The 27,347-nt window shown below is 38.7% G+C and overlaps 1 protein-coding gene across 2 annotated transcripts in view; it reads right to left on the reverse strand.

Moving 5' to 3' along the window:
* The window catches only part of Kpna3 (karyopherin subunit alpha 3), a 73,831-nt gene that overhangs the window by 16,424 nt on the left and 30,060 nt on the right, over nucleotides 1-27,347 (reverse strand). For both annotated transcript variants that reach the window (XM_036199433.1, XM_036199434.1), the window contains exons 2-10: nucleotides 20,784-20,828; nucleotides 9,197-9,286; nucleotides 9,011-9,040; nucleotides 8,872-8,924; nucleotides 8,651-8,746; nucleotides 4,773-4,858; nucleotides 2,603-2,689; nucleotides 2,085-2,254; nucleotides 1,100-1,144 (exon numbers count right to left, since the gene is read on the reverse strand). In XM_036199433.1, coding sequence (XP_036055326.1) covers nucleotides 1,100-1,144; nucleotides 2,085-2,254; nucleotides 2,603-2,689; nucleotides 4,773-4,858; nucleotides 8,651-8,746; nucleotides 8,872-8,924; nucleotides 9,011-9,040; nucleotides 9,197-9,286; nucleotides 20,784-20,828 — 702 coding nt within the window. The remainder of the gene's footprint in view (nucleotides 1-1,099; nucleotides 1,145-2,084; nucleotides 2,255-2,602; nucleotides 2,690-4,772; nucleotides 4,859-8,650; nucleotides 8,747-8,871; nucleotides 8,925-9,010; nucleotides 9,041-9,196; nucleotides 9,287-20,783; nucleotides 20,829-27,347) is intronic.

A 27,347-nucleotide genomic window follows, 5' to 3' on the forward strand; every position in this document is an offset into this window, starting at 1 on the left:
TTTTGACAAGATCTCATGTAACTCAGGCAAGCTTTGAACTCCTGATCCTTCTCCTCTGCCTCCCAAGTGCTAGGATTATAGATATATATACCACTACACCTGGCTCTTATAATGTTCATTTCAAATGTTACTTCCTTGGTGTTATTTTTAAAATTGCCAAATAAAATTAAATGGACTTCCACAGTCAGCACTTTGGTTATTTCTCTATTATACTTTCTTGTTTGTTTTTACACCATGTTGTATGTTTGAGAGATCACAGTATAGGCCATGGACCTGGCTTTACTTCTGTCATGGCAATTTGTTTTATATGACCATAGTGGTTCATAAAATTTTACCATTTTATAAATATTTGTATTTTAAAAAACACTATAGCAGCCCCCCCCCCATTTGTGGGGACAAGTTATAATACCCCACATGGATGCCTGAGAAAGCACAGCATATCTGTACATATACATAGATAGATGTGTTTTCTTATACATACATATCAGATAGTTTAATTAGCAAATGAGGCAGATAAAGAAACTAACAATTAATGATAAAATAGAGCAACGATAGCCATATACCATAAAATTATTTTAAAATATATTAATAATTCATTCTGAGGTTTTTCATTTAACATTTTAAGACTGAAACTTTGGAAAGTGAAAGCACAGAAAGGAAGACCTCTGTCCTTAATCACTTCACAGATCAACAAATCAGCACATTTGCTGACAGAAAGATTAAAAACAAAAATTGGGGCGGTGGTGGCACACGCCTTTAATCCCAGCATTCGGGAGGCAGAGCCAGGCAAGATCTGTGTGAGTTCGAGGCCAGCCTGGGCTACCAAGTGAGTTCCAGGAAAGGCGCAAAGCTACACAGAGAAACCCTGTCTCGAAAAATAAATAAATAAATAAAAACAAAAATGGCATCAATCTTATTTAAACTTACTCTCATTCTCCAAAACCACAGAAAGAGAAAGACGCACGCACGCACGCACGCACGCACGCACGGATGGACAGATGGACAGATGGACAGACAGACAGACTATACTCTAGCACTCATTTAAATACCGCTCCTGGTCCCATCAAGAGACAAATCCCACTGACACCACTTTACTCACATTTATGTCCGTATGGTATATGAGGACACACAAAGCTGGCAAAATCTGAGGAAAGAAGATAAACAGTAACACTAGTTGATGGACATGTCTTTATAAAAACAAACTGTGACACAAAAGCAGTAACTACTTAAAACACAATGTGAAACTTGTTGGAATATCTATTTAATAAATTCAATCTGAAAAATAAGAAAGCATATTTCAAATGTCTAATTAAAAGATCCAAATAAACCTGACAAAGAGTCACACTCCTTGAAAAGAAGGTCTATTACTCCAGAGACCTTATTTATGACAGAAAATGTCAGGTGAGAAGAACGGAGACGTCAGCATACGAGCATACATTAATAGTCAAGAGAAATTACTTTTCAGTTATCGTCTAAATTTTTATTCAATAAGCTGCTTGAGTAGAACAATAGACTTCATCAAGAAAATGGCCCTGAGCCTATCAGCTCTTTTACAAGTCTAGAGCAACTGAAATGGCTGCCGGGGACTGGCACTAAGAACAGTGTCTTAACGAATGGTTCAGATACTGAATACAGACCCAGGCTATAAAGAGACAGTCACCAGCGCTCTACACAGTCGGGCTAGATTAAAGGTTTATAGGATTTTTACAATTTAAAGTAGACCACGGTTCTAAGAACATCAATTTTGTCAGAAATCAAAGACTGAATACAAATTCACTCAAATTATTTACATATTTCTTAGCATTAAATCCATAAGGCAATACAGCAAAACTGGCTTTCCCCCTCCCCCACTAAATTAATGTTTTCTCTTCATGGAAATAGTTATGAAAAATTATGCATTAAAATGGACTGAGATTCTCTTTGCTTTTGTGCAACACTCAACTTGACATACAGTATGTTATATTTAAAAACAAAAGAACCTTCATACTTTCAATGAAATCAGCATATGCTCATTATATTCCCTGTGTATGAATAAAGCTTAAACAGGGAAATAAACCATCTCGCCTTTACAATTCTGCATTTACCTCCTGAACTGTCTCCATAGGCGGTGGGGGGTCCTTATTCCTGCAGAGATTGACAATGACCCATGTGACGTTCCGAAGGAAGGTGATGGGAATGGAGGGGTTGATGAAGGACAGAAGAGGTTTGACAACTCCCAGTGATATGACATAATCTCTACATTGAGGACCATCACCTACAGAAATGAAAATTGTATTTAAAAAAAAATTACAGTCAGGATGAGAAAGTCTGAAATGTGTGCAATGGCTCATGTTGGGACACTGATGCTCTATGTTTCCTCACCATTAGTCAGACATCAAGCGTTGCTTTCCACAACTTTGATTTGAGGAACACAAATTTAACCACCACTGACACAAATTACATATTCCTTTTACACTTAAGAACCACCTTACAAATGTTTATGAATACAGTCAACTCACATGAAATTCAGAGGAAACATAGTGTATAATGGCTATGCCAATGTAGGAAAAAAGTTAATTTAAGATTCTCAAGTAAAGTCTATTCAAACCTAAATTCAGCTTACCTATAATGTTTCCCAAAGCCCACACCGCTTGTTCACAAACATTCTGATGTGGGGAATGGAGGAGTCGCAGAAAAAGTGGCACTGCATCTGTGTGTAATAAAAACTGGGTTATCTACTGTGTCCACAGATTTCAACCCAAGTAGCTTAATAAAATATTCACAAGTCAGATACACACTATAGTTGCCCAACTACAGTTCATTGCACAAATGTGACAAGGATACATAAAAATAACTAATTTCAGTACTTTTAACCTGCTAATACTTGAGCAATAAAGCACCCAACAGAGCCCAAAGCATGAAAAAGGCATGAAATCTTTTAATTTTTAAAAGATCCCATCCCAAACATGTATCCAGAAACCTTAATACTTATTTTCAATACAATTCTAATGCCTAATAATGATTAACCAAAACCTATTAGCCATATTTACCAAATAATTTAAAATAATCACATTTCTTATTCTTTCTATCTTTATTTTTTATATGTATGGGTGTCTGGCCTACATGTATATCTGAGCATTACAAGTGTCTGTGGAGGCCTCTAGAACTGGAGTTACAGATGGCTGTGAGCTGGTGTGTGTGCGTGTGTGCGTGCGTGCGTGCGCTCGGAATGGAACCTGGATCCCCTGGGAAAGTAGTCAGTGCTCTTAATTGTGGAGAAATCTCTCTACTCCCTAAATTTCTTACTCTATTATACCCTACATATTATCATTATAATCAACCTAAAAATAAGTTCACTTTTTCTTAACTTTCTACTCTTGTGCTAGCTCCAGGGTATTTAGCTCTAACTCTACACTACTTAGATAATGTACTTGGCCTTTTTATTAAAAATAACTTATACTTTAAAAGAATGTATCACTGTAAGTATCTGCTAATTATTAGCACTTCTGCAGAACTACATGTCCGTCACTCCTCAAAGAGCTCTCCTATCTCCAGCAGTCACTAACTACTTACTCTTCTAGTATTCAGCACCCAGAACCAGGCACTCATTAAACAGTGGCCTTTTCTATTTACACAGCTGTTGATTCTGGACAGTCAAAGAGATCACACTGAATGTGATCTTATGTCTGATTTCTCTTACTTCGTGACTTTGTAGTTCACCTATGATGTCACAGGCACCAATGCTTTGTTCTTCTAGACTGTTAAATAATATCCTGTTACACACATTTTATCAATCCATTAATAGTGGACTTCTGAGTAACTATGACTGATGCTGCTGTGAACTTATGTGTACAAGTCACTATATGCACGCTTTCTCTCCCCATTTCATCTAGGTGAAGAACTAGGAACACATGGCAAACTCCATGAGTAGCTTTTTTTTTTTAAGAAAAAAAAAAACAACTAATATTCAAAGCATTTATATTTCCACCACTGATAAATTCAGTTTATAATGAAAGTAAAATTCTGTAGTTAACCATACCTCCTTAAAAACTTGCTCACTATTACAACTAGCACCAAATTAGAAAAGTTTCTATGCTATGCTAATTTCAGCCACAAAATCATAGTAGTTTATCTTAAAATAAGCAAGTTTACCAATGTACCATGTACGGTGGCACACACCTCTAGTCCCAGGAGTTAGGAGGCAGAGGGAGGCTGATTTTTGTAAGTTTAAGGCCAGCCTGGTTTATATAACAAGTTTCAGGTCAGCCAGGGATACACAGTGAAGACCTATCTCACAATTAAAAAAAAAAAAAAAAAATTAACCAGGGTATGTGAGCCAGGTGTGACGCCTGCAATTCCAGCACTCAGAATGCTGAAGCAGGAGTATCCTGAATTTAAGATCAGGTGGGGACTGCACAAAAGCTCAAAGACAGACCTGGCTACACACCAAGACCCTGCCCTGCCCTGCCCTGCCCTGCCCTGCCCTGCCCTGCCCTGCTCCATACCCCAAAACAAGTATATGCTGTAACACATAAGGCCTAAGCTAGTCAGAATACTTAGAAGATATTAAAAACAAGACATTTCAATCCTGTTATTAGGGGATGGTCTCTACCCTGAAAGGTATTCTCTTTCTCGGTCCAAAATAACAATTATTTTATGACAGTTTAATAATACTTATGGAAAAGATAAAAAAAAATCATTACATTAAAAACTTACACTGTAACTTTATAATATGAAGTTCATTCTTTAATATAAAACCCACTGTCACCATGAAAAAGAAAGGTTTGACTTACTAGACTGTACAACAGCTTGAGTCTGTGCAGAAGTTCCTGATGCTATATTAGTTAGTGCCCAAGCAGCTTCAAACTGCAATGAAGGACTGTTAAAAATAAAATAATCCTTTTAGACATGGAACTACCACCTTAACTTACAAGTCTCAAATCTACACAACCATCTTATGTGGTCTTTCAATTTTACCTTGTTGTATTCATCGCCAGTTGCCCACCTGACCACCTGCCTGCTTCTCAAACAGTCACTACAAACCTGCCTTCTTTATGTCCACCAGTGGTTGCAGCACTTAGCCAATTATGTCTCTTGACTCCTCCTTACTCAAAAACATCTATGAATGGGTCATGACAATTTTACCCCTCCAACATTCCTTGTATATACAGAGAAACCCATGATCACTGTATTAGCCAAAGTTCTCAATCACTTCATTACAGCTGCAGCCTCCAGACTAGTCTTAAATCTGGGACCCCCACCTGAGCACACTACACCATTTGGGTTACATTACTAACTATAGCTAGTTATAAGCCTGCATAATTCTGCAGTTAAAGTATTATAACTGAGACAGTCATGGAAGACCCAACAAAGAAAGTAAAATTCAAATTCACTCTTCTAAATTGGATATTAAACAGTAGGCACTGACAATCTACACTAAAAAGGATACCATAGGTAGGGTGATAATATGTATGGACAATAAGAAACAGATCAAGAAAGCTAAAGTCAAGGATGCACAAAAATGAAATTGTGTGCCTGTGAATGTTGGGAGGAAGAAGTATGGTCTGTACCTCAAATTCTAGGCTTCAGAACTTGGAATTTATTCTACTGAGAAAAGGAGTAAAGCCAGGCACAGTCACACACACCTTTAATCCCAGCATTTGGGAGGCAAGTGCATCTTTGTGAATTGGAGGCTAGCCTGGTCTACATAGTGAGCTCCAAGCTAGCCAGGGCTACACAGTGAGGACCCTGTCTCAAAAAGGGGGGGGGGGGGAGATAGACAGAAGAAAGAGAAGGGTAATGGGAAAAGAAGGGTGGGGTGGGGTAAAGCCAGGTGCAGGCCTGCAATTTTAGACACGAAGCAAGTGGCGGGAAGAGAACGATGGTAAATTCACAGATTGCCTGGCCTACAGAGCAAATTCAAAGTGGCCCACCCAGGTCAATGAACAAAAAGCTAAAACAGAAACAACGGCCGGATATAAAGTCCAATGGTGGAGTACTGCTGGCCCTGTAGGAGGATCCAGTATTGGAGTGGGAGGGTGGGGGTTAGAGTCAGAGTCAACAGCATGTAAAATGGATAAAAGAGGTTAAAGACTGGTATAGGAGAGATCTATTAAAAAGAAATAACATAGAAGGAGAGAAGACTATAATGTCAGAAAAGAAAACACTGGAGTGGGCAGGCATATAGCCCCCCCCCCAAAAAAAAACCACCCAAAATGAGCCAAAAACTAGGGAATGAAAAGAAAAGTCTCTATACAAACACTGAAGAAGTAAGGAAAAGAAATGATCAACTATAGCAGCAGTGCAGGTGGAAAATACTTACTCCCTGTCAGAAAGAGCAAACAGACAATGGAACGGACAAGTGCTGACATGATCAATTCTGGCAGAAGGAGGGGATGAGAACGTGTGGAAGGTAGACTGAGTTAGGACGCTCACAGGACCATGAGACAGGAAGCTTCTCCAAACTGGAAGTGGAAAGAGTTAGCAGGCTGTTAAGGACTCCTAAGAAAACACTGGAAATGAGGACCATGAATGGGAAGATGGGAAGATACAAGAAATAAAACCGCAAGGCCAAGGAAAGACTTCTAAAGGGTCTGTGGGAAAAAGAGACAATGATATAGAACAGCTGAATGAAGCAAGTAAACAATGCAGGATAGTTTGTATAAATTATGTACACTTCCTCACAACCACCTAATATTTACAGATGGGATGCCTGAAGTTCTGGTTGAGTTCAACACCAAGTCTAGATTTAGACCAGGGTCTATATGACTCTGAAGTCTACCATGATCTTTTACACTGTAACACAGCTTTCCATGATAAACCATAAAGTCATTACCTAAAGCACTGGCAATTTTCTATTCACGCCTTAGGTGATGGCTCTGCAATTATTCATTAGGTTATTTATATTTTGTCCTATTTTTCTGTTTGTTTCCTAGACATACTCTCACAAACCTATGCCAAAGGCTGGACCTAACAGACATGAGTGGGAAGTCCAGGCTGGGAACCAAGAACAAAAAGGAGTCAAGTAGTAGATGTAAGATGGAATTTCATTTTTTAAACAGCTAAAATAAAATTAATCTTTGTCAAACTCTGCTCTGGAAAATACATAGCAGTTTTTTAAGGTGATAAGTACAGGACACATCTTAATCAAAGTATCCCTTGATCCCAAAGAGACTGAAACTTTCCAGACCTCACAGCTCCCCTGATAATTCCCCTTGAGATCACTTAAGACAGTGTACTTAGCCTGCTAGCCCCTAGGAGTTTTACCTCTTTAAATTTAATTTGCCTTTAAGAGAATGATGTAACCAACCTTATTATGCACTGGATTGTTCATGCAATCAGCTTTTACAACCTAAGCTAATGCAAAGCTTTAATCTTACGTTATGTACTCTTCCACACTCCTGACCCAGAACTGTGGGGGTGGTGGTGTGTGTGTGTGTGTGTGTGTGTGTGTGTGTGTGTGTGTGTGGTGGTAATCACTTGCTGGAAATATTTACCAGGTTAGAAGCAACCTTACACACACAAATATTCACCATAAATGTTGAAAACAACCTGTGAATACAGCTTGATCATGTGTTTGCAGTACTGTTTGCCTGAGTCAGTTGAATTTCTCATCCCTTTCCCAATGCCATGTTTACTGTGCTGACCAATACAGAGTAAAAGCCCTTTGTTAGGGACAGGCACAAGGACAGGGGCAGATTCAGACCCATACAACAGGCAGATTTCAGTTAGGCCAGTACATACAGATGGAAGACACAAGGAGAATAATGGAAATTCAAATTTGGGCTTACTCTTTGTCAAATTCATCTAAAGGGAAGTGGCTTTGTTTTCACTCCTTATTGCACCATCAATTCATTTCAGTGTTTACCAAGGTTATCTCAAATGCATTAGCAGACACAGTTAAGGCCCTAGAGGTAGAGGGAGTGGGGCAGCTACTGTGGAAACACAAGGTGTTCTTATGTACAAAAAGCCCTTAGTGGCAGCACTTATACACCACTATTTTTATTGAATCAACTAAAAATTTTTGGGACATTTAGCAAAATATCTTTGTTTCAGGCCATATGTTCTAGAGGCAAAAATAGTATTCGTTTTAAAGAATTCTGGAGTTCAAACCAAGTTAATTCAAACCGATGGCGTTTAATGAACATCCCTGAGAGATGTCTACACACGAATGGAAATGGCGACAGAAGTTCCTAAGATGCCAAGGATTACCCTCCCTTCTCTTCTGGGTAAGCAGAGTGCCCTCCCATGGTACAGGACAACTAACCATGGCTGGAGTGGTATTAAAGACTACCCAGAGGATCAGTGATAAGTGGGACTGTTCCCAGGGTAAAGAACAGCCACATGGTTCTGGAAACCATTCATGCTGACTAGTCATGAGGCTAATCTATATATAGACTCATAAGCAAACGGTGACTCAAATACTATTTATGATGTTTAAATACCATCAGAGAGTAAAAAATTACATGGAAATGTATGACAATTTAAAACACATAGGGCTAGGGATACAGCTCAGTGAAAATTACCTGCTTTAAATGTTCAAGGCCTTAGTTTTGTCTACAGTACCTCAAAACAAAAATAAATCCAAGCTTAGTGGAAACAAATGACCACTGAACCCTTCGGTAAAGTTTTAAGTTAACTGAAAAAAGTGAATAGACGGATTCAGACTTACTTATCATCCCTTTCTAGACACTTGACTAGAATCGGTAAAATCCCAGATTTTATTAGGTCATCAATTGGTGGATTTCTGTCACTGGATAACAGCTTCCTATAAAAATAAACGTAAGAAATTAACTGCTGTGGCTCTCAAACTGTGAACATAAATATATTATACCACCCACTTGTGCACCGTCAGTGACAACCCCGAGGGAGGAGGTACGGACCAGCTCTTACCTTGCTGCCTGGACAGCACTCAGCTGGACTACAGGGTTATCACTGGTGGCGTTCTGCAACAACAAGTGTGTAGTTCAGAGATTAAAAAAAAAACTATTTTAAATCATTTCAGGACGGTAGTATTAAATTAATAACATACCTGCAATATAGCTTCTAGTGTTACATTTTGCTTAAAAAGAAAGAAAGATAGTTCAGCAGAGAATATTAACAAAACTATTTATTAGTCTATCTGGTTATGAATTAATATACCTTCTTAAATTTAAAATGTTCCCCTGGCTATGACAAAAATACTTACAAGCACATTATAAGAACAAGGGTAACTTACTGCTTTAAAATCAGCATCAACATCTGAATCTTCTAAGCTTTCTTCTTGGGGAACATTTCTCTTTTTCAGTAAGTGCTCGTCTCTTTTGTTCTGAAAGGTAATAAAAAATGTTTAAGAGTCCATGAAGGCTGTTGTGAATGAAATTGTCTTTGGTGCCAGAATTAACAATGAACTGGTTTAATTCCACTGCTTGTGTATCAGCCCCAAACCCAGTTCATTAAGCATCAAGTGTTCTTCTGATCAACACTGTGAAGGGACTTGGGGTACATACAGTACTACATATCAGTTTTCCTCTACCTACTTCTAACAGCTGCCTGAAGCAATTTATTAAGAAGACAAGATCTTAAAGATAAATATTAAAAGGAATAGGAATTTATTAAATGTCACATGAAGTAGCACCAGTTCAGACTAAACTTTTACTATCTATTATTACTTCTACTATCATTAGAATCATTATTACTAGGGGCATGAGCCACAGTGCATGTGTTGAAGAAATCAGAGAAACACTTTTACGATTCAGTTCTCTCTTCTCTTATGGAGTCCAAGAATTGAATGAAGGTGATCAGGCTTGTGCCGCCAATACTTCTACTGACTGGCCATCTTGCCAACCCAGATTAAACTCTTGCTACCTGAATTTCACAAACAAGAATTCTTCCCATCCTACATTTTATGGCACGTAAATTTTTTTTTTTTTTTTTTTTTTTTTTTTGGTTTTATGAGACAGGGTTTCTCTGTGTAGCTTTGGTGCCTTTCCTGGAACTCACTCTGTGGCCTCAAACTCACAGAGATTCGCCTACCTCTGCCTCCCGATAGCTGGGATTAAAGGTGTGCGCCACCACTGCCTGGCTAATTGCTTAGAATGTTAACTACATCATTTCAAGAATTAATTTAACAGTGACAAATTTTTCAACTTAAAATTTGAATATACTTCAGGTGCCTTATATTTTTGGATGTATTTGATTACAACAGAAAGTTATTTAAAAAGCCTTAATATTCATGGCAAAATTCAGATCGAACAGAAAATGAAAACTACATACACATGTGCATAATACCAACTTTTGTTCTGTGTACAAGCCAGCACATTTAAACACAATATCTATATAGTCACTAGCTCATTCCCACTTTTATAACATCATTCTTCCTTAATAACTACACAAATAACCAATATCAATTATCTCTTAAGCTACAGTACCTCACAGATGGCAAAACCACTGATATTTATACATCTCAAGTGGCTTCACACAATATATATTAACATTTAGTGAAAATATAGTAGATGGCGCTCTTTGGTTTTTGTTTTGTTTTGTTTTATGTGAAACGGTTACTAGGGACTGAACCCACGGGCTTTGCACATGTTAGCCAAGCACTCTCCACCACTAAGCCATACATGTAGCCCTAGATGGCATTCCTGGCCAAGTGACAAAATGTGCTACCAGCCGTAAAGGACAAATTAACTCTTGTGTGCTCCCTGGTCTGGTGCAGAGAAAAGAAACAATATCCCTTTGGCATTATTCTTGATCAAACTAAACAATTTGTGAAAAATCAGACAAACCCTATTCTATCATTGAATAAAAAAATGCCTGTATGCTTCAAAGATTCAGTCACTAAAGATGACAGACTGGGGACCAGTCCCACAACAAAATGATGTGCCTGATCCTGAATAGGCTTTTTGACTTACAATTTGCAAATTCTGAGTTGACTCTATTGATTAGATAATGTAATCCTATGTTAATCTGATAAATGTACTGTCACATAGAAAAGTCTCTCTCTATGGGATATGAGCTGATATACTAAAGGTAATAGGGAATCTTGCTATTATTTGCAACTGGTTCAAAGAAAAAATGCATGTGTCTAATATATAAATAAAAATAAATAAAAGCAAATATGGAAAAGTGCTAATACTCCAAGGAAGCTAGGTGCCACAAGGGTGTAGAGTGGGTTTTTTTTTTTATTATTATTCTTGCGATTTTAAGTTTCAAACTACAAATCTGAAATTTGTTTTCCACGAGGTAACAACTAAAATTAATTCCATTTAAAAGTTTAAACAAATTAATTTTCAGCACAATTATCACCCTGACTAGTTTTTTGTCCACTTGACACAATCTAGAAGGACTTTCAGTTAAGAAAATACTCCCATTAAATTTATCTGGAGGCAAGTCTGTGGGGCATTTTCTTGACTGATGGTTGATTTAGGAGAGTCCAGATCACCACTAGCAATTGCTACCCCTGGGCTGGTGGTCCTGGGTGCTCTAAGAAAACAGGATGAATGAGCCATGAGGGGCAAGCCAGTAAGTAAGCAGCACTCCTCCATGGCCTCTGTGTCAGTTCCTGCCTACTTCCCTACATGACCCTCTATAAACTAGAAGCTGAAATGAACCCTCTTTCCTTAAAGTTGCTTTGGTCATGGTGTTTAGAAACATTAAGAAACACCTATTCCCTAAACTATTCCAACTCTGATCCCTTCTATTTCCATCCTGGTTACTCCAGCTTCTCATTACCTGAAAAGTTTAGCTCCTAAAGCCTTTTGGGAATCCATCCATCACTCCTACACTGGCCTGGAACTTGCTATCCCTATCAAACTGGCCTCAGACTAAGAGAGATGTGACTTCTGCCTTCCGAATGCTAGAATAAAGGTGTGCGCCACCACATTGGTCAGAAAGAATCTTTCTATATCTAAAGTGTTACTTTTCTTTTCAATTATGAATGGATATTTAATTTCATTAAATCATGTTTCCTTTTGTATCAACTTACCATTTTGCTCTGTGAAATAGTCCATTTTTCAATGTTAAACTATCCTTTTAAATCTAGGACTCAGTTTATTAAGATTTTATTTAGGATTACCCTTCCTCTCCCAAGTGGAACTGGCTAACAAGCATATTTTCTGGAATTCTCTCATTTGTGCTCAGGTGATAGTTTTTCTTGTTTCATACAAGCATCTGGGAGTCCTCTTTCTTAATCTGAAACCATTTAACAAACTGGAATTACCTGCTTCTTTGAATGTCTGCTCACCTGTAATACTACTTTTGTCTTGGAAAAAAATAAAAGATGGGAAAAATTAGTTTTTAGCTACTGATTAATGTGTTTTTAGACCTTATCAGATTTTTCCTATTTTCCTGAATCAGAAGGGGTAATCCACACTCAAACTGCCTGTTTCACTGAAGTGTAAGCAGTTAGTTGCTAAACTACATAATCTCCCTTCCCATTCCCATGCCTGTGTTTGGGCTGATGAGGCCAAGCTGTGCAACTTGCCTTAGCAATGGAACATTAAACAAGAAAGCTAGAAAATACTTAGATGTTGGAGACTGTCCTCTCCTGCTGTTCTCTCTGAAACCACCATATGAGCACCCAACAGTGGAGGACGAGGCTATGTGGAGAACATGGTCTCGGCCAACATCCATACTTACACAGATGATGCTAGATCATTAATTACTAACCCAAGAGAAAGGGAGCTCAGAGGCAACCAACCACTCTCAAGCCACACAATGGATAAAATGACTACTGTTTTGTCATGTAGGTTTGGTCTGTTTATCATGTCCCAGACTTCTTGGAGGTTTTTAGAATTAACACTTCTTTCAACTGAGGTAGTCATTTCTTTTATCTTCAATGCCTAAGGTTCTCTATTCCATGTCTTCCACTCTATTGGTGGGACTTACCTCTGAGGTTTTTGTTTGCTTCCTAAGTTTTTCATTTCCAGTTTTACCTTACTTTTCTTTATTGTTTCCATTTCTATTTTCATGTCTCAAATGGTTTTCACTATTTCATCCCAGTCTGTGCTTTCACAGAGCTCACTGATAATTTATTCACATCCTCTTTAACGTCCATGAACATGTTCCTAATTGTTATTTTCAAGTCCTTGTGTTGTGCTTCAGTTACACTGCATTTCTCAAGGCCTACTGTAATCGAGTTACTGGGTTCTGGTGGAGGCATATTTTCTTGGTGCTAATGTCTGAGTTTCTGCACTGGTGTCTAGGCATCTGAGTTCAGGATGACTGTGATTCCAGGTGTTTATAATTGTTCTTGTCTTTGTTGGGTGGGTGTTCCACTATTGGTTTCCTCTCTAGATCTTAGAACCATGTGGTGGCCTAATAAAGAGTATAGAAGTCCCTGCCAGGGGTGGCCACTGGGGGTCCTGGGTAGAACTTGCTTCTAGGAATCAGGAGCTGAAATGAAGGAATGAGGATGGGACAGGAGGGAGGAGGGCTGATGGGTCCACCTGGAGGAGGAAGGCTGGGTTTGCCACGAGGTTTGGTAGAGTCCTGTAGGAGTGGAGTCAGGGAGGGAGAAATCACCCTTGCAAGCCATCTACTATAGGGCTAGGGGATAAGACTGAAAATTTTTCAATGGATAGAAGGAGAGTGCATATCACCCAATCTACAGGTCAGTATAGCAAGCTTCTCTGTCGATGGCCAGCTCATAAATAATGACAGAGACTTAATAAGTCTTAGTCTTAGCTCAGGCTTGTTTGAACTAGCTCTTATAACAAATCAACCCATTTATATTAATCTACATTCTGTCATGTGGTGTTACCTCTCTTCCATCTTGTACCTCCTGCTTCTTCTCCTTGTCTGGCTGGTGACTCCAACTTTCTTATTCCCAGAGTTGTTCTCTCTCTGCCTGGAACTCCAGTCTATACCTCTTCCTGCCTAGCTATTGGCCATTCAGCTCTTTATTAAACCAATCACAGCATTATACCTTCACAAAGTATACAAATTCCAACACCAGGCCAACATAGCCATCGTGTTCCCAGGTAGAGAGTGCCTCTGGCTAGTGGTGACTGGCACAGAGGAACAGGGTGAGGGAAGAAGGCTGAGTCTCCTGTTGAGTTCTACAGAGTCCCCAGGGAATGGAGTCAGGGAGAACACAAGACCCTGCAAATGGTCGTGCTACAAGCCTGAGGATAAGACTGGCGAGTTGGAAAGTGGAGAGAGGAGAATGAAGATTGCATACCTGATTCCTAGGCCAATATGACCAGAGGATTCCCAGATAAAGAATGCCTCTGGGGCAGGGTAGTGGTCAGCACACCTTTAGTCCCAGCACTCAGGAGGCAGAGACAGGCAGATCTCTGTGAGTTCGAGGACAGTCTGGTCTAGAGAGTCCCAGCACAGCCAGGGCAACACAGAGAAATCCTGTCGTCCCCCCCCACAAAAAAAAACAAAACAAAAATGCCTCTGGGTACTGGAGGTTGACACAAAGGGATGAAGTAATGGAGAGCTGGGAATGAGTATCTGAGGAGTACCCAGGGAATGGAATGGGAAAGCTGAGTTCAGCATTTTTGAACCTATGATGACCAGGGACATTGGCCTGTAGTTTTCTTTTCTTGCTGTGCCTTTACATGGTTTGAGCATTAGAGTGATATTGGCTTCTGAGGAGTTTGGGAATGGCTCCTTTTGTTTCTATTCTTTTGAATAGCTTAAGATTGGCTGGAGATATTCTTTGCAAGACTGATATTAAGTTAGCTGTGAATCCATCTGTCCCTGGACTTTTTTTTTTTTTTTTTTTTTAAACTGGAAGATTTTTTTTTATTATTTTGATCTCATTTGTTTTGGGTCTGTTTAGATTGCTGACTTCTTGGTTTAATTTTGGTTGTTTGGCTGAATCTAGAAATTGAAATTTAACCATGTCTTTTAGGTTTTCAAGCTTAATGAAATACAGGTATTTCACTATAATATTCTGAATTTCTTTGGTGTCTGTTGTATTTCCTTGTTCCTTTCTGATTCTGTTAATCTGGGCCAGTTAACAGAATTCTTTTGGTTAATTGAGCTAAGGGCCTATCAATCTTGTTATCTTCTCAAAGAATAACTCTTAGATTTGTTGACTGTTTTGTTTTGTTCCTATTACATATATTAATTTCGGCTGATTTTCAGACTAGTTTTGGATTTGATTTGTTCTTGTATCATTAAGTCATTTATTTGTACTTTTTCTGATTTTTAAATGTAGAAACTTAGAGCTATTCACTATCTTTATAGGACTGCTTTCAATGTATCCCAGAGGTTTTTATGTTGTGTTTTCATTTTTATCTAGTTACAAAAAATTAGTTCTTTCTTGATTCCTTCTTTGATTCATTCATCATCCAATAGTGAGTTGTTTAATCTCTGTAAGTCTGTGCATTTACCAGAGATCTGTTTGCTAGGTATTTCAAGTTTTATTGCATTGTGGTCAGATAGTTTCAATCTTTTTGAATTTGTAAAATTTGTTGCTTGTTCCATGATGTGGTCTACTCTAAAAAAACCATCTGTGCACTGCTGAATAAAATGTATAATCTTGTTGTTTGTGTGAATTATTCTGTAGATACCTGTTAAGTCCATTTAATGTGTGTTGTCAATTAATTCTGATGCTTCTGTTTATTTTTGTCCATATGACTTGTCTATGGGGGATAATAGGGTCTCAAAATCACCTATTAATGAACTGATACTAAACTGTGCCTATAAATACAGCAATAGTTTTGTTTTGTTTTGTTTTGTTTTTTTAATGAAATAAGATGCACCAGAGTTTGGCACATATGTTAAGAATAATGTCTTCTCAGTTAACTGTTTAATTATAATTAAGTATCCCTGATCTCATTAGTTTTAACTTGAAGTCTATTTTGTCAGATATTAGGATACATCTGCCTGCTTACTGGTCATATCTAATTAGAGTACTTTTGTCCATCCTTTTAATCTGCAGTGATACCTATCTTTAAGGCTATGATGTATAACAAAGATGGATGGATTCTGTTTCTTTATCCAGTCAGCCCATGTCTTTTGATGGGACACTTGAGGCCATTAATATGTAAACTTATTATTAATATGTGTATGTTAATTGTGGTCATCGTGTTGCTGACTTTTGATAACTTGTTTCTGTTCTCAGTAGTACTTTGTGTTTTAATAATATGGTTTTGTATCTTTCCAAGTCTCTTTAGCCTCAAATACTGTTCCCTGTATTTTCTTGGTTTTGTTTGGTTGGATAGAATGTTTAGGGGATTATATCATGGAAAAAATTTTTGCCTTCAACTATGGCAGATAGTTTTGCTGCCTATAATAGTCTGGGATGGTCAACATAGTCTTTTAGGACTTGAAATACACTGCTCCAGGCTCTTCTGATTTTCCAAGTTCCACTGAGAGACCAGCTGTTATTCTGATGGGTTTTTCACTGTGTATGATTTGTGTGTTTTTCTCTTTCAGCTTTCAATATACTTTCTTTGTTCTGCATACTTAGTGTTTTAACTATAATAGTGATTTTCATTGCTGATCTTATCTATTCGGGGTGCTGTGTGCTTTTGGTGTCTGTATGGGCATGTCCTTCCTTAGTTTGGAGAAGTTTTCTTCCATGATTTTGTTGAAGTTCTGTTCTATGTCACTGACTTTGAATTGATTCTTCTCCTTCATCTATGACTCTAATTCAAAGATTTAATGTTTTCCACAGTGTCCTACATTTCCTTTGTTCTTTTAAATTTCTTTTCAAATTCCTTGCTTATTTGATCTATACCCTCTACTTTATCTTCCATTCCTGATACTCTATCTTCTATAAGTCCTGATATTCTTTCTTCTACTTGATTCATTTTACTTAAAAGGCTTTCCTTGAGTTATCTAGTAGAGTTATTACGTTGTTCAATTCCATCATCATCGCAGCTTAACAACCTTTAATATTTCTATCTCCTTGCTGAATTCTATTTTCCAGTCCTGGATTGTTTTTGCTGAATTCTATTTTCCAGTCCTGGATTGTTTTTATCATTTCCACCAGCTTTGAATTTGTGTTTTCTTGGGCACTAGTCATTTATTTTCCTTAAGTTCTTTCTCCTTAATTTCATTGAGCTGTTTCTTTGAATATCTTTTAAACTCCTCAAATTTTTAAATAAATTTTGATTGTCCCTTTTAAAGTCTGTGTTCTGGTTCATCTAGGTAATTCTCATTGGCAAACATTTCTATGAGACTAGTTTAGTTTTGGAGAGACGATATTGGATTGATCTGTCATACTGGTATTTTTGCAATGAGATATGGGCATGTGGACCTTTTTTGTTAGTTCTGAGTCTAACGTGGAAAAGAGCAGGTTGGGGCAGAAAAGAGGATGTGTGTGTAGGTTTGGCTTTGAGGCTAGAAATGGTTTGGGTAGAAATGAAGTTAAATGGACAGAGGGGATTGCGTTGGTGTACAGGATGTGCTTCCTGGTCCATGTCTAGAGTGTGGGTGGAAAGGTTGGGTGTGGTAAGGAAAGGGCCGAATTGGGTTGGGGAACAGTTAGGGAGAGTCCAGGAAGAAGCCTAGAGTTCAGTGTGGCTCAGGCACGTGAGGTCAGAGAGACTCACCTGGCTAGACCCTAGAAAAGGAAATAAGAGTTCTGGCTGGGTAAAGTGGTTGAATTTGGTGCAGAAGGGTCTTGAGGGTGGTAGCAGGCAGGACATTGTTCAGTTGGAAGCCTAGAAAGTGCTTCAGGCACAGTTGGGGTGGCCAGGCTAGGCTAGGGTCCTGGATGTGGGAAATGGGCTAGACTTGTTGGGTTGGGGGGAAGGTGTGGATGGAAAAGGCCAGAGAGACTCACCCACAGCTTATCTCTTTAAGAATTATGTTTTCTGTACCCTATTCTTAAATCTGGCCCTAGATTCTTAACATTTCCTTCATGTTTTTTTCTAGAAGTTTTATACTTTTGTTTCATATTTAAATGTATTATCTGAGTCTGAATTTTTGCATATAGTGTGATGTCTGGATTGAGGTATATTTTTTGTTTTTAAAATTTTATTATTACTATGTATTTAGATGTTTTTCTTGCATGTATGTTTGTGCACCATGTATGTGCCTGATTCCCAGAGGCCATCTGATGCCCTGGGGCTGGAGTTACAGATGGCTGTGATCCACCATGTGGGTGCTGAGACTCAAGATCCTCTAGAAGAGCAGCCAGTGCTCTTAACTACTGAACCATTTCTCCAACTTCCTGCGGTACTGTATGGCTGTTCATGGTACCCCTTGATGAGAAGGGTATTCTTCTTCCACTGAAATGGTTTTGTACTGTTACCAAAAATCAGCTGGGGACTAAGGCTATAGCTTGGTGGTAGACACTTAACATGTGCTACCTAGGTTTAATTCATAGAACCATTAAATACATAAAAAAAGCAGGCAAGCAATCTATTGGGGACCTGCTAATAGATTTGGATCTATTTCAGAGTTTCACCTCTATTCCATGGATCTGTGTACCTGTCCTGATAGCAGTAAAGTATTGGTTACTATTCATTATATACTATAAGCTTCCATACTGAGCAAACCAATTCCTTGTTTCCTTTTCTTTTCCATGTTTTGTTTGTTTGTTTGTTTGTTTGTTTTGGCCAAGACTGTGTTAGCTATCCAGGAGTATATTTAAATTAAGCTTTCCTATGTCTATAAGAATTCTTAGCCGGGCGGTGGTGGCGCACGCCTTTAATCACAGCACTCGGGAAGCAGAGGCAGGCGGATCTCTGTGAGTTCAAGGCCAGCCTGGTCTAGCAAGTGAGTTCCAGGAAAGGCGCAAAGCTACACAGGGAAACCCTGTCTCGAAAAACCAAAAAAGAATTCTTGCTAAGATTTTTTTAACAGATAATATATTAAACCAATAGATCAATATGGGATGGCATCTTTACTATGATGAGGTTTCCAATCTATTAATACAATATGTTTAACTGTTTACATAACTCTTCCTTCCTTTCATTAGAATGTCATAATTTTCAGTAAAAAGAACTTACACATGTTTTTATTATGTATTTATGTGTGTATGTGTCAGGTGTGGAGGTCAGAGGATAATTCACAGGAGTTATTTCTCTCCTTTCACCATGTGTGTCCTGAAAAATCAAACTTGGGTCCTCAGACTTGCCAACAAATGCCTTGCCAACTTCCATATTTTCAGTATTTTCTTTTCTCTGGAGTAACTATAAATGGTATTTTTAAAATCCTGCTTCTGCATGTTGTTAGTATATATGATTGATTTTTATTTTTATGAACTGAACTTTATGCATCAAATTCATTTACAGTCTAGATCTTCTAGTATCTTTTTTTTTTTTTTTTTTTTTTTTTTGAGATAGGTGTTGGCATAATCTTTTTGTTCAGTGTTAAAATGTGTCTCTGTTTAACCTCACCTGCCTAAGGCACCTTTTGACTGGTTTAATAAAGAGCTGAATGACCAACAGCTTTGCAGGAGAGGATAGGCGGGACATCCAAGAAGAGACAGGAATCTGAGAGGCGGAGATTCACCAGTGAGATTCAGAGGAAGTGGGATGCACAGTGCTGATGAAAGTTACTAGCCACATGGCAAGACATAAACTAATATAAATGGGTTAATTTAAATTTTAAGAGATAGTTGAGAACTAGCCTAAGCTAAGGACAAACTTTCAAAAGTCTCTGTGTCATTATTCAGGAGCTGTCAGTACAAAGAAAGACCAGTTACAGATAGAGTCTCATATATTCCCAGGCTGACCCTTAAACTTGCTATGTAGCTGAAGATGGCTTTGAATTCCTGATCCTCTTGTCTACAAGTGCTAGGATTACTGTATGCACTATGACTGGTTTATGTAGTGCTGAGATAGAACGTGGGGCTTCTTACATGCTAGTAAGCACTCTACCTACCAACTCACTTACATTCTCAGTCCCAGAAGCCTTAAAGTGAATATTACACAGACAGTCTTGTCATGTACAAAGCTATCTTTTCCTTCCTTCTCTTCTGGCACTGGAGAACTCCCAACAGTATAATAATTAACAACAGTGAGAGTGGATCCTCTTGACTTGTCTCTAAATCTTAGGGGAAAGCTTTCAGTCTTTTATCATTAAGTACAAAGTTTGTGGTTGTTCTTCGTCAAATGTGGTAACTCCTCTCATTCCTGATGTGTCTGGTCATTTAACCAGGAATGAGCATTAGATTCTGTAAAATGCTTTGCCCAAACTAATATAACCTTATGGTTTTTCTTGTATATAAGCTAATATAGAGAAAGGTCAGGGTAAGGTTGTTGAGGTGGTTTAAATAAAAATGTCCCCCATAGGCTCATATATTTTAATGCTTATGGAGTGGCACTACTTGAAAAGATTAGGAGATACAGCCTTGTTAGAGTAGGTGTGGTCTTAGTGAAGGAAATGTGTCACTGGGAGTGGGCTTCCATCTTACCTAGGTTCTCGGGATCAAACACAAGTTGCAAAGCTTGTACAGAAGAGTGCCTTTACAGATAAGCCATCTTGGTAACCCTGGTGTGGTGTATGCTGGGTGGTTTTAGGGATAACTGGTTGGCCACTGTCTCTTCATAATTCAAGTCACACACAATTTTAACACAGAAAAAACAAACAAACAAAAACAAACAAACAAACGGGTTGGGGATTTAGCTCAGTGGTAGAGAGCGCTTGCCTAGCAAGCACAAGGCCCTGGGTTCGATCCTCAGCTCCAAAAAACAAACAAACAAAAACACCCCTTGCTTTGTGCACCAGTTTTTTGAGACAGGGTCTCATGTAGCCTAGCCTGGCCTTAAATCTGATATGTAGTAGATGACCCTTGCCCTCAATCTTCCTGTCTCTACCTCCCAAGTGCTGAGATCACAGGAGCAGTGTCATATCCCCAGCCAGAACAGTCTCTTAACTGATTTTCTTTAGATGCACATTCCCCTTACCTTCCGGAGTTCCACTGTCACTTCATTTCTGTGTCTTCGCATTGTCTAAAAAATAAATAAAGATTACATTAGTACCAAAATATTAGTACTGCTAATACGCAAATTGGTGTCTCTTTTTAGAACCAACTTAAGCTTCTTTAAACAATTTTTTTGAGGGTTTATTTATTTTATATGAATGTATGTAGTACCCATACAGGCACAAAGAAAGCCCTGATCTCCTAGGACTACAGAAGGGTGTGAGCCACCATGTGGGTGCCAGGAATTAAACCTGGATCCTCTGGAAGAGCAGTTAATGCTCTTACCTTAGCCATCTCTTCAGCCCCCCAATTTAATCTTAAAAATTAAAAACTAATTCATGTATTTACTTATTTAATCTGTTTGTTTATTCATATGGGGTCTCACACTACATAGCCCAGGCTGGTCTTGAATTCAAACTCCTTCGCCTTCCGTCCAAGCTCAAGACCGTAAGCATGTGCCACTGCACCTACCTGACCAATTCTTTTTGAACACAAATTGTAATTAGCTAAAAAACTGACTTTGTGCCAGGCAGTGGTGGCGCACACCTTTAATTCCATCACTCAAGAGGCAGAGATAGGTGGTTATCTGTGAGTTCAAGGCCAGCCTAGTCTACAAAATGAGTTCCAGGATAGCCAGGGCTGCACAGAGAAACCATTCTTTTAGGAGCCTGGGAAATTAGAAATACAGACAGTAAACACTGTCTTCCTGAAGTTCCATAAGGGAGCAAAGGTTCTACAGGAACTGGGCCAAAGGTTATTTGTATTACATTCTGAGGGGAAAAAAATCTGGCTCCATCTGCCTGTGTCCTGGGAATTTCAGTGAGGGTGAATTCAAAAGTAATGAACTAATTTGTTTGAAGACTGAAACTTCAAGACATCTTAGCATTCAGGCTATTGCATGGTTGGTGCTCAATGCTTTTAGCCTAGTTTATATCAAGAATTCAGAGCAGAAAAATATAAAAATGTGCAATTTGATGAGGAGTGTTAACCTTAAAAGCGGCAACAGAGCTGATATGACAGAGCTGCCATAAGCGCTCAGGAGGTTAGGGCAGTAGAGGAGACTGCACACTGTACTCACACACTAAGAATGGGTTTTGTCAGGCTTACCACCGGGCTCACGGATTAAGAGTGTTTGTTGATCTTCGAGAGGATGAAAATTTGGTTCCTAGCACACATACTGGGCAGTTCATAACCACCTGTAACTCCAGCTCCAAGAAATACAATACCCTTTTCTGGTTTCTGAAGACATTACACATCTATGGTGCCTTATCCCTTGCATCAAAGGCTCAGCACTGTAAAACTGAAAATCTTTTTGAAAAACTTTTCATCTGACAGTGGAATGCCTGAAAAACAAGATACCTCTTAAGAGTTCTTTGCTCAAAAAAATGGCTGCCTAGAGAAGTAGATTGCCTGGGTTAAACTATGAAGACATGCAGCCACTATAGCCATAGCAGAACTTGGTGTCCAATTTTGCAGGCATGAAAAGTAAGAGTTCAAGGGTCATGAAGACTTATGTCAATGTTTCAGAAGAGGTCAGGGAATGTGTGGCAGGGTCAGATTCACTGCATGGAGAACCTGTGAGGCTACTTCGTAAAGCTAAGGTAAAGCCTAAATTGCAATGATGACCTCAGCATGCTGGACGTGTCAGGAATACAGGATATCTACAGAGGGAAACTGGAAAAACTGAGTGAAACTGGTCCAAAAAAGAGGCCATGTGTGCTGCAAAAAGTAGAGCTGCAGAGTGAGGCAACCCAAAGCCCCCGCAGTGGGTCTCATATACCAGACACAGGCTCAGATGCCAGACACGGGCTACTGGGCCTGGCATTCACCCTCTGGATTCAGGTCTTTTGGTCTTTCCATTCTAGCTCTCCATTCCTCCCTTTGGAATAGGAGTGTTTAGTCTGTGTCACTGTAGATTGAAAATTAATTTCTTTTTAATTCTACTGGGACTCACAGTTAAGAGACGGATTACCTTGAGTCTCACAAAAGGCTGGATTTTTGAACAAAGTTTAAACTGCAGTCTATAGGGGCTTCAAAGTTGGGCTGAATGCATTTGACCATAAGTCTATGAGAAGCCAGTATGAAATGTCCCCTAAATCTCATGTGGCTCTAAATTCGGTTTGTCACTATTTAACTTTCTAAACAAGTCAGAAATTGGCGGAATGAACTTTAAAAATGATCCAACTATATATCTCAAATGACTCCTTCGGATTTAAAGATAAAGATGAGTTTTAAAATACTTTATTTTTTTATTTTAAAACAAGAGCTGCTAGACTAGGGGTTGGGGACCAGACAAAAAAGAGGAAGTAACAAAGCAAAGAAATTGATAAGGGCTGGAGATATGGCTCAGTGGTGAGGAGTACTTGTTGCTCTTGCAAAGGACCCAGATTGATTCCCAGCACCCATATGGGGGGCTCACAACTGTCTGTAACTCCAGTCCCAGTGGATCTAATGCCCTCTTCTGGCATCTGTTGGCGCTGTACACATGTGGAACACAGACAGACATGCAGGCAAAACACTCACACATAGAATGAAAAACAATTTCAAAAAAATAAAAATTGATAAAACTGGGAAAAAAAGGAAAAAGTAGAACAATGAAGCGAACCTCTCATTCTCTCTGAAAGCAATATCAGCAGAACTGACAAAATACAGGAAAAAAAAATAATAAACCCAGAGAAGTAAAAAGAAAGGAGTACACAAACTACTTATCCTGGGAATCAAAATAGCAGTGATACAGTCTGTACATCACAAGAATAAGGAATAACTGAAAACACGCAAATGTTAATTTAGATGAACTAGATGAGCTTCTGAAAGACAAACTACTACATCTTAACCAACAGAAGAAGTTGACAATAATGAAATTCATAATTTAAATGTTTTCCCATCAAGGCTCAGAAGATTTAAATGGAGAAATTTTCTAATGTCTGGAGGAAAAAAATTATAATATCACCTCTTTCCAAAAATATGACAAGGCAGTAACAAGAATACTGCAAGCCAATATTCCCTATGGGTACAGATGTGAAAACTTTCAAGCAAAAAATTGCCAAATAATATTCAATATATAGTAGTTTTTCCATACCAGGAGTTTTACTTTCCAAGTTTTTACCTACTGTCAACTGCAGTCTAAAAATATTAAATGGGGGCTGGGGTGATGGGTCAGTGGATAATGAGTGTTGGTTGAGCAAGTATGAGGACTTGAAATTAAAACACCAGATCTCACTCCTGACACACAGACACACACACACACCCTAGGCACGGCCATGAATGCCTGTACTGTAGCCCTAGCATTAGGAGGTGTAGACAGACTGGCCCCAGCAACTCCATAGCCAGCCTAGCTGAAATGAGCAGTTGCAGGTTCGGTAAGAGACTCTGTTTCAATGGAATAAAGCAGGCAGTGACAGAGTAGAACATGTTAAGTCCTCCTCTGGCTCTTGCTCATAGGCCAATAAGCATGCACATATGTACATAAATGCATATAATAATGCACATAAATTCAATGGAAAAAAATCACAAAAATAAACTATTCTGTACATTCTGAGTTGCATGATAAAAAGTCACCTTCTTGCCCATCATACAAATCATCCCTTTGTTCTGTCTGACAATTACTTAACAACATGTTAGCTATCGCATTAACTGTGTGGCACTGTACTGTGTTCAGATAACGCTCACGTGGTATTCCAATGCTATATCAAAATGCCCAATTGCCTTCCTTCACCTCACCTCACCTCACTTCATCTAATCTCATCCTGTAGGCAGTGAAGCACCTCAAATCATCATCACAGGAGTAAACACAATCTGATACAGTATGCTGGGTGAGAGATAAGCCATGTAAATGGTATCACAATACATTGCTGTTTAACTACTGTTAATCTCTTATTGTCCTAAGTTGTTCATTTAAACTCAGATCAGCAGTATTTTTATAGATGGGACAAAGTAAGTTATACACAAGGTATAATACTATCCCTACCATAGTTTCAGGCACCAGTAAAGGTCTTAGAACATAGTTCTTAAGGATACTGGGGGGGGGGGGGGGCCACATAATGTATACTGCACAAAAAGAATATACACCATAACAAAGTGCACTTTATTCCAGAATCCAAGACTGGTTCTGTATTTGAAATCTAATCAGTGAGAAACATATTAACAAACAAAAAAGATAAAGTATTTGACAAAATTCTATGCCCAGCTGGGCACAGTGGCACACACCTTCAATCCCAGCACTCAGAGGTGTCAGAGGCAGGCTGCTCTCTGTGAGTTCCAGGCCAGCCAGGACTACACACCCAAACTCTGCCTAAAAAACAAACAAAACAAAACAACAAAAAGCAAACCCATTCACAATAAAATCTTCAGAAAAATAGCAAAAGAGAAAATTCAAATCAAACTAAAGAACTACAAAAAACCTATAAACGATTATTAACATACCTAAAAGCACAAGTCTGAATATTTTCTTCCAAAGAATGAGAACAAGACAAAGATTTTACTTTCACAGTTCTTATTCAATACTATAATGCCAGGAGTTCTTGGCAGTAAAATAAGGTAAGAGAAGGAAGTAAACATACGTAGATCAGAATGCAACAACAAAACAAAAAACAAACACAACAGTCCTTATTTGCAACCAGCACGATTGTCAATATAGGAACCTCAAAGAACTTACCAAAAATTTCTGGATCTAACTAGTAAGTTCAATGAGGTCATAAAACAAAAAATTAAACCTCTACATTAGCAAAGAAAACATAGCGAAATTTAAAATACAGTTTTAACCTTTGAAAAATTTACATATCCAATACTATACAAGCTATAATTTACTGAAGACTCACAGATAGAAGCACATTTTAAGTGGCAATAAAAAACAGATTTCTGCATCCAAAGGTAGATGTTTATATGCTAAGCCTGAAAAAGTTGAGCCATAGACACTAGGCATGCACCTTTCTCAAAAAAAAAAAACCAAACAACTACTAACATGTGCAATGTTAGTTAAGAAAAACTAAAGAGATGCTGAGGAGATTCCTGAGTGGATACAAGTGTGTGCTGTGTAAGCAGGAAACACCCACATATAAAGCCAGGAATGGCTCCCTCCAGCTGTAACCTCAGCATTGGGGGGTTGGGTGGTAGAGACACAAAGATCCTTGGCACCTGCTGGCTAGCAGCCTAGCTGAAAATCAGCATCTAGCCGGGCAGTGGTGGCGCATACCTTTAATCCCAGCACTAGGGAGGCAGAGGCAGGTGGAACTCTGTGAGTTCGAGGCCAGCCTGGGCTATCAAGTGAGTTCCAGGAAAGGTGCAAAGCTACACAGAGAAACCCTATCTCAGAAAGAAAAAAAAAAAAATCTACCAGGTTCAGTGACAGACCATCAGGGGATATAGCAAATAACTACAGAAGAGAATCATTCCTCCTCCATTAGAACAGTTATCCACATGCACACAAACACATACAAACCCTACATGCACACCAAATGAACCATCTCCCAAGCACCTCAGATTATCTTCCCTTTGTTCCATCCAGTGGGGTACAGGACCACAAGGTGGGGAAGAGGGCAGTTAGCAAGATGGTTGTAGTCAAATCAAGCTGGATTTCTATAATCTAAGAGCATACAAACAAGACTTGTGTGAAGAAATTACACAACACTGATAAAAGAAGTCAATGGAGCTGGGGAGATGGCTTGGTGGAGAGTGTTTACCATGCTAGCAGGCATACCTGAGTTCAGGACCTTTGAATCTACATAAAGCCTAGGTACCTAAGGTATACATCTATAATCCTAGCACTCCTATGCAAAACAGAAGGCAGAGACAGGAGAATGCCCAGAATTCTGAACATGTATCAGGAAGAAAAAGGGACTGTCTCAAACAAGGTAGAAGGTGAGGATCAATACCCAAGGTTGTCCTCTGACCTCCAAACCTGTGCACAAATCCCTTCCCCCTCCCCTGCTCTTTCACACACACACACACATACACACACACACACACACACACACACACTCTCACACCACACATACACACCTTTTTAATATTAAAATGAATCCAATGATTATATAAATAAATGGAGAAGCACATAATGTTCATGTATTAGTAGATGCAACTTGGTGAAACAGTCAGTTCTTCCCATACTCATACAAGTTTATAAAACCATAAGCTAAATAACCCTTTCCTCCGGGAAGTTGATATCTAAAGTACTTTGTCATGGTATAGGAAAGCTGATGAACAATTTAAAAACAGACTTTAAACCCTTATCAATTGGTTTCATGTACAATCCTTGTGATGCGAAATCTGGCTGTCAATTTATTGGATTAAGGTATGGCCTGGGAGCTGGTAAAAATCCCTGAGATTATGCTATGGCCGGACAGACAGAAAAGCTTGTGATGACATCAGAAACTGGCAAGATAAAGTAGTTTCGTACATTGTTGGGGAATATAAAACAGAATGATAATTCAAAATCAATTTGACATTCTTAAACTCAACATGCAACTACCATAGGACCCAGACACTGAACTTCTAAGCATTTATTCCAGTAGAAAGAAGCTTATTTTCCTAAGAAACCTATACCCTATGT

Source organism: Onychomys torridus, chromosome 9 (assembly GCF_903995425.1).
Source record: "Onychomys torridus chromosome 9, mOncTor1.1, whole genome shotgun sequence".
In the NCBI taxonomy this organism is placed as follows: domain Eukaryota; kingdom Metazoa; phylum Chordata; class Mammalia; order Rodentia; family Cricetidae; genus Onychomys; species Onychomys torridus.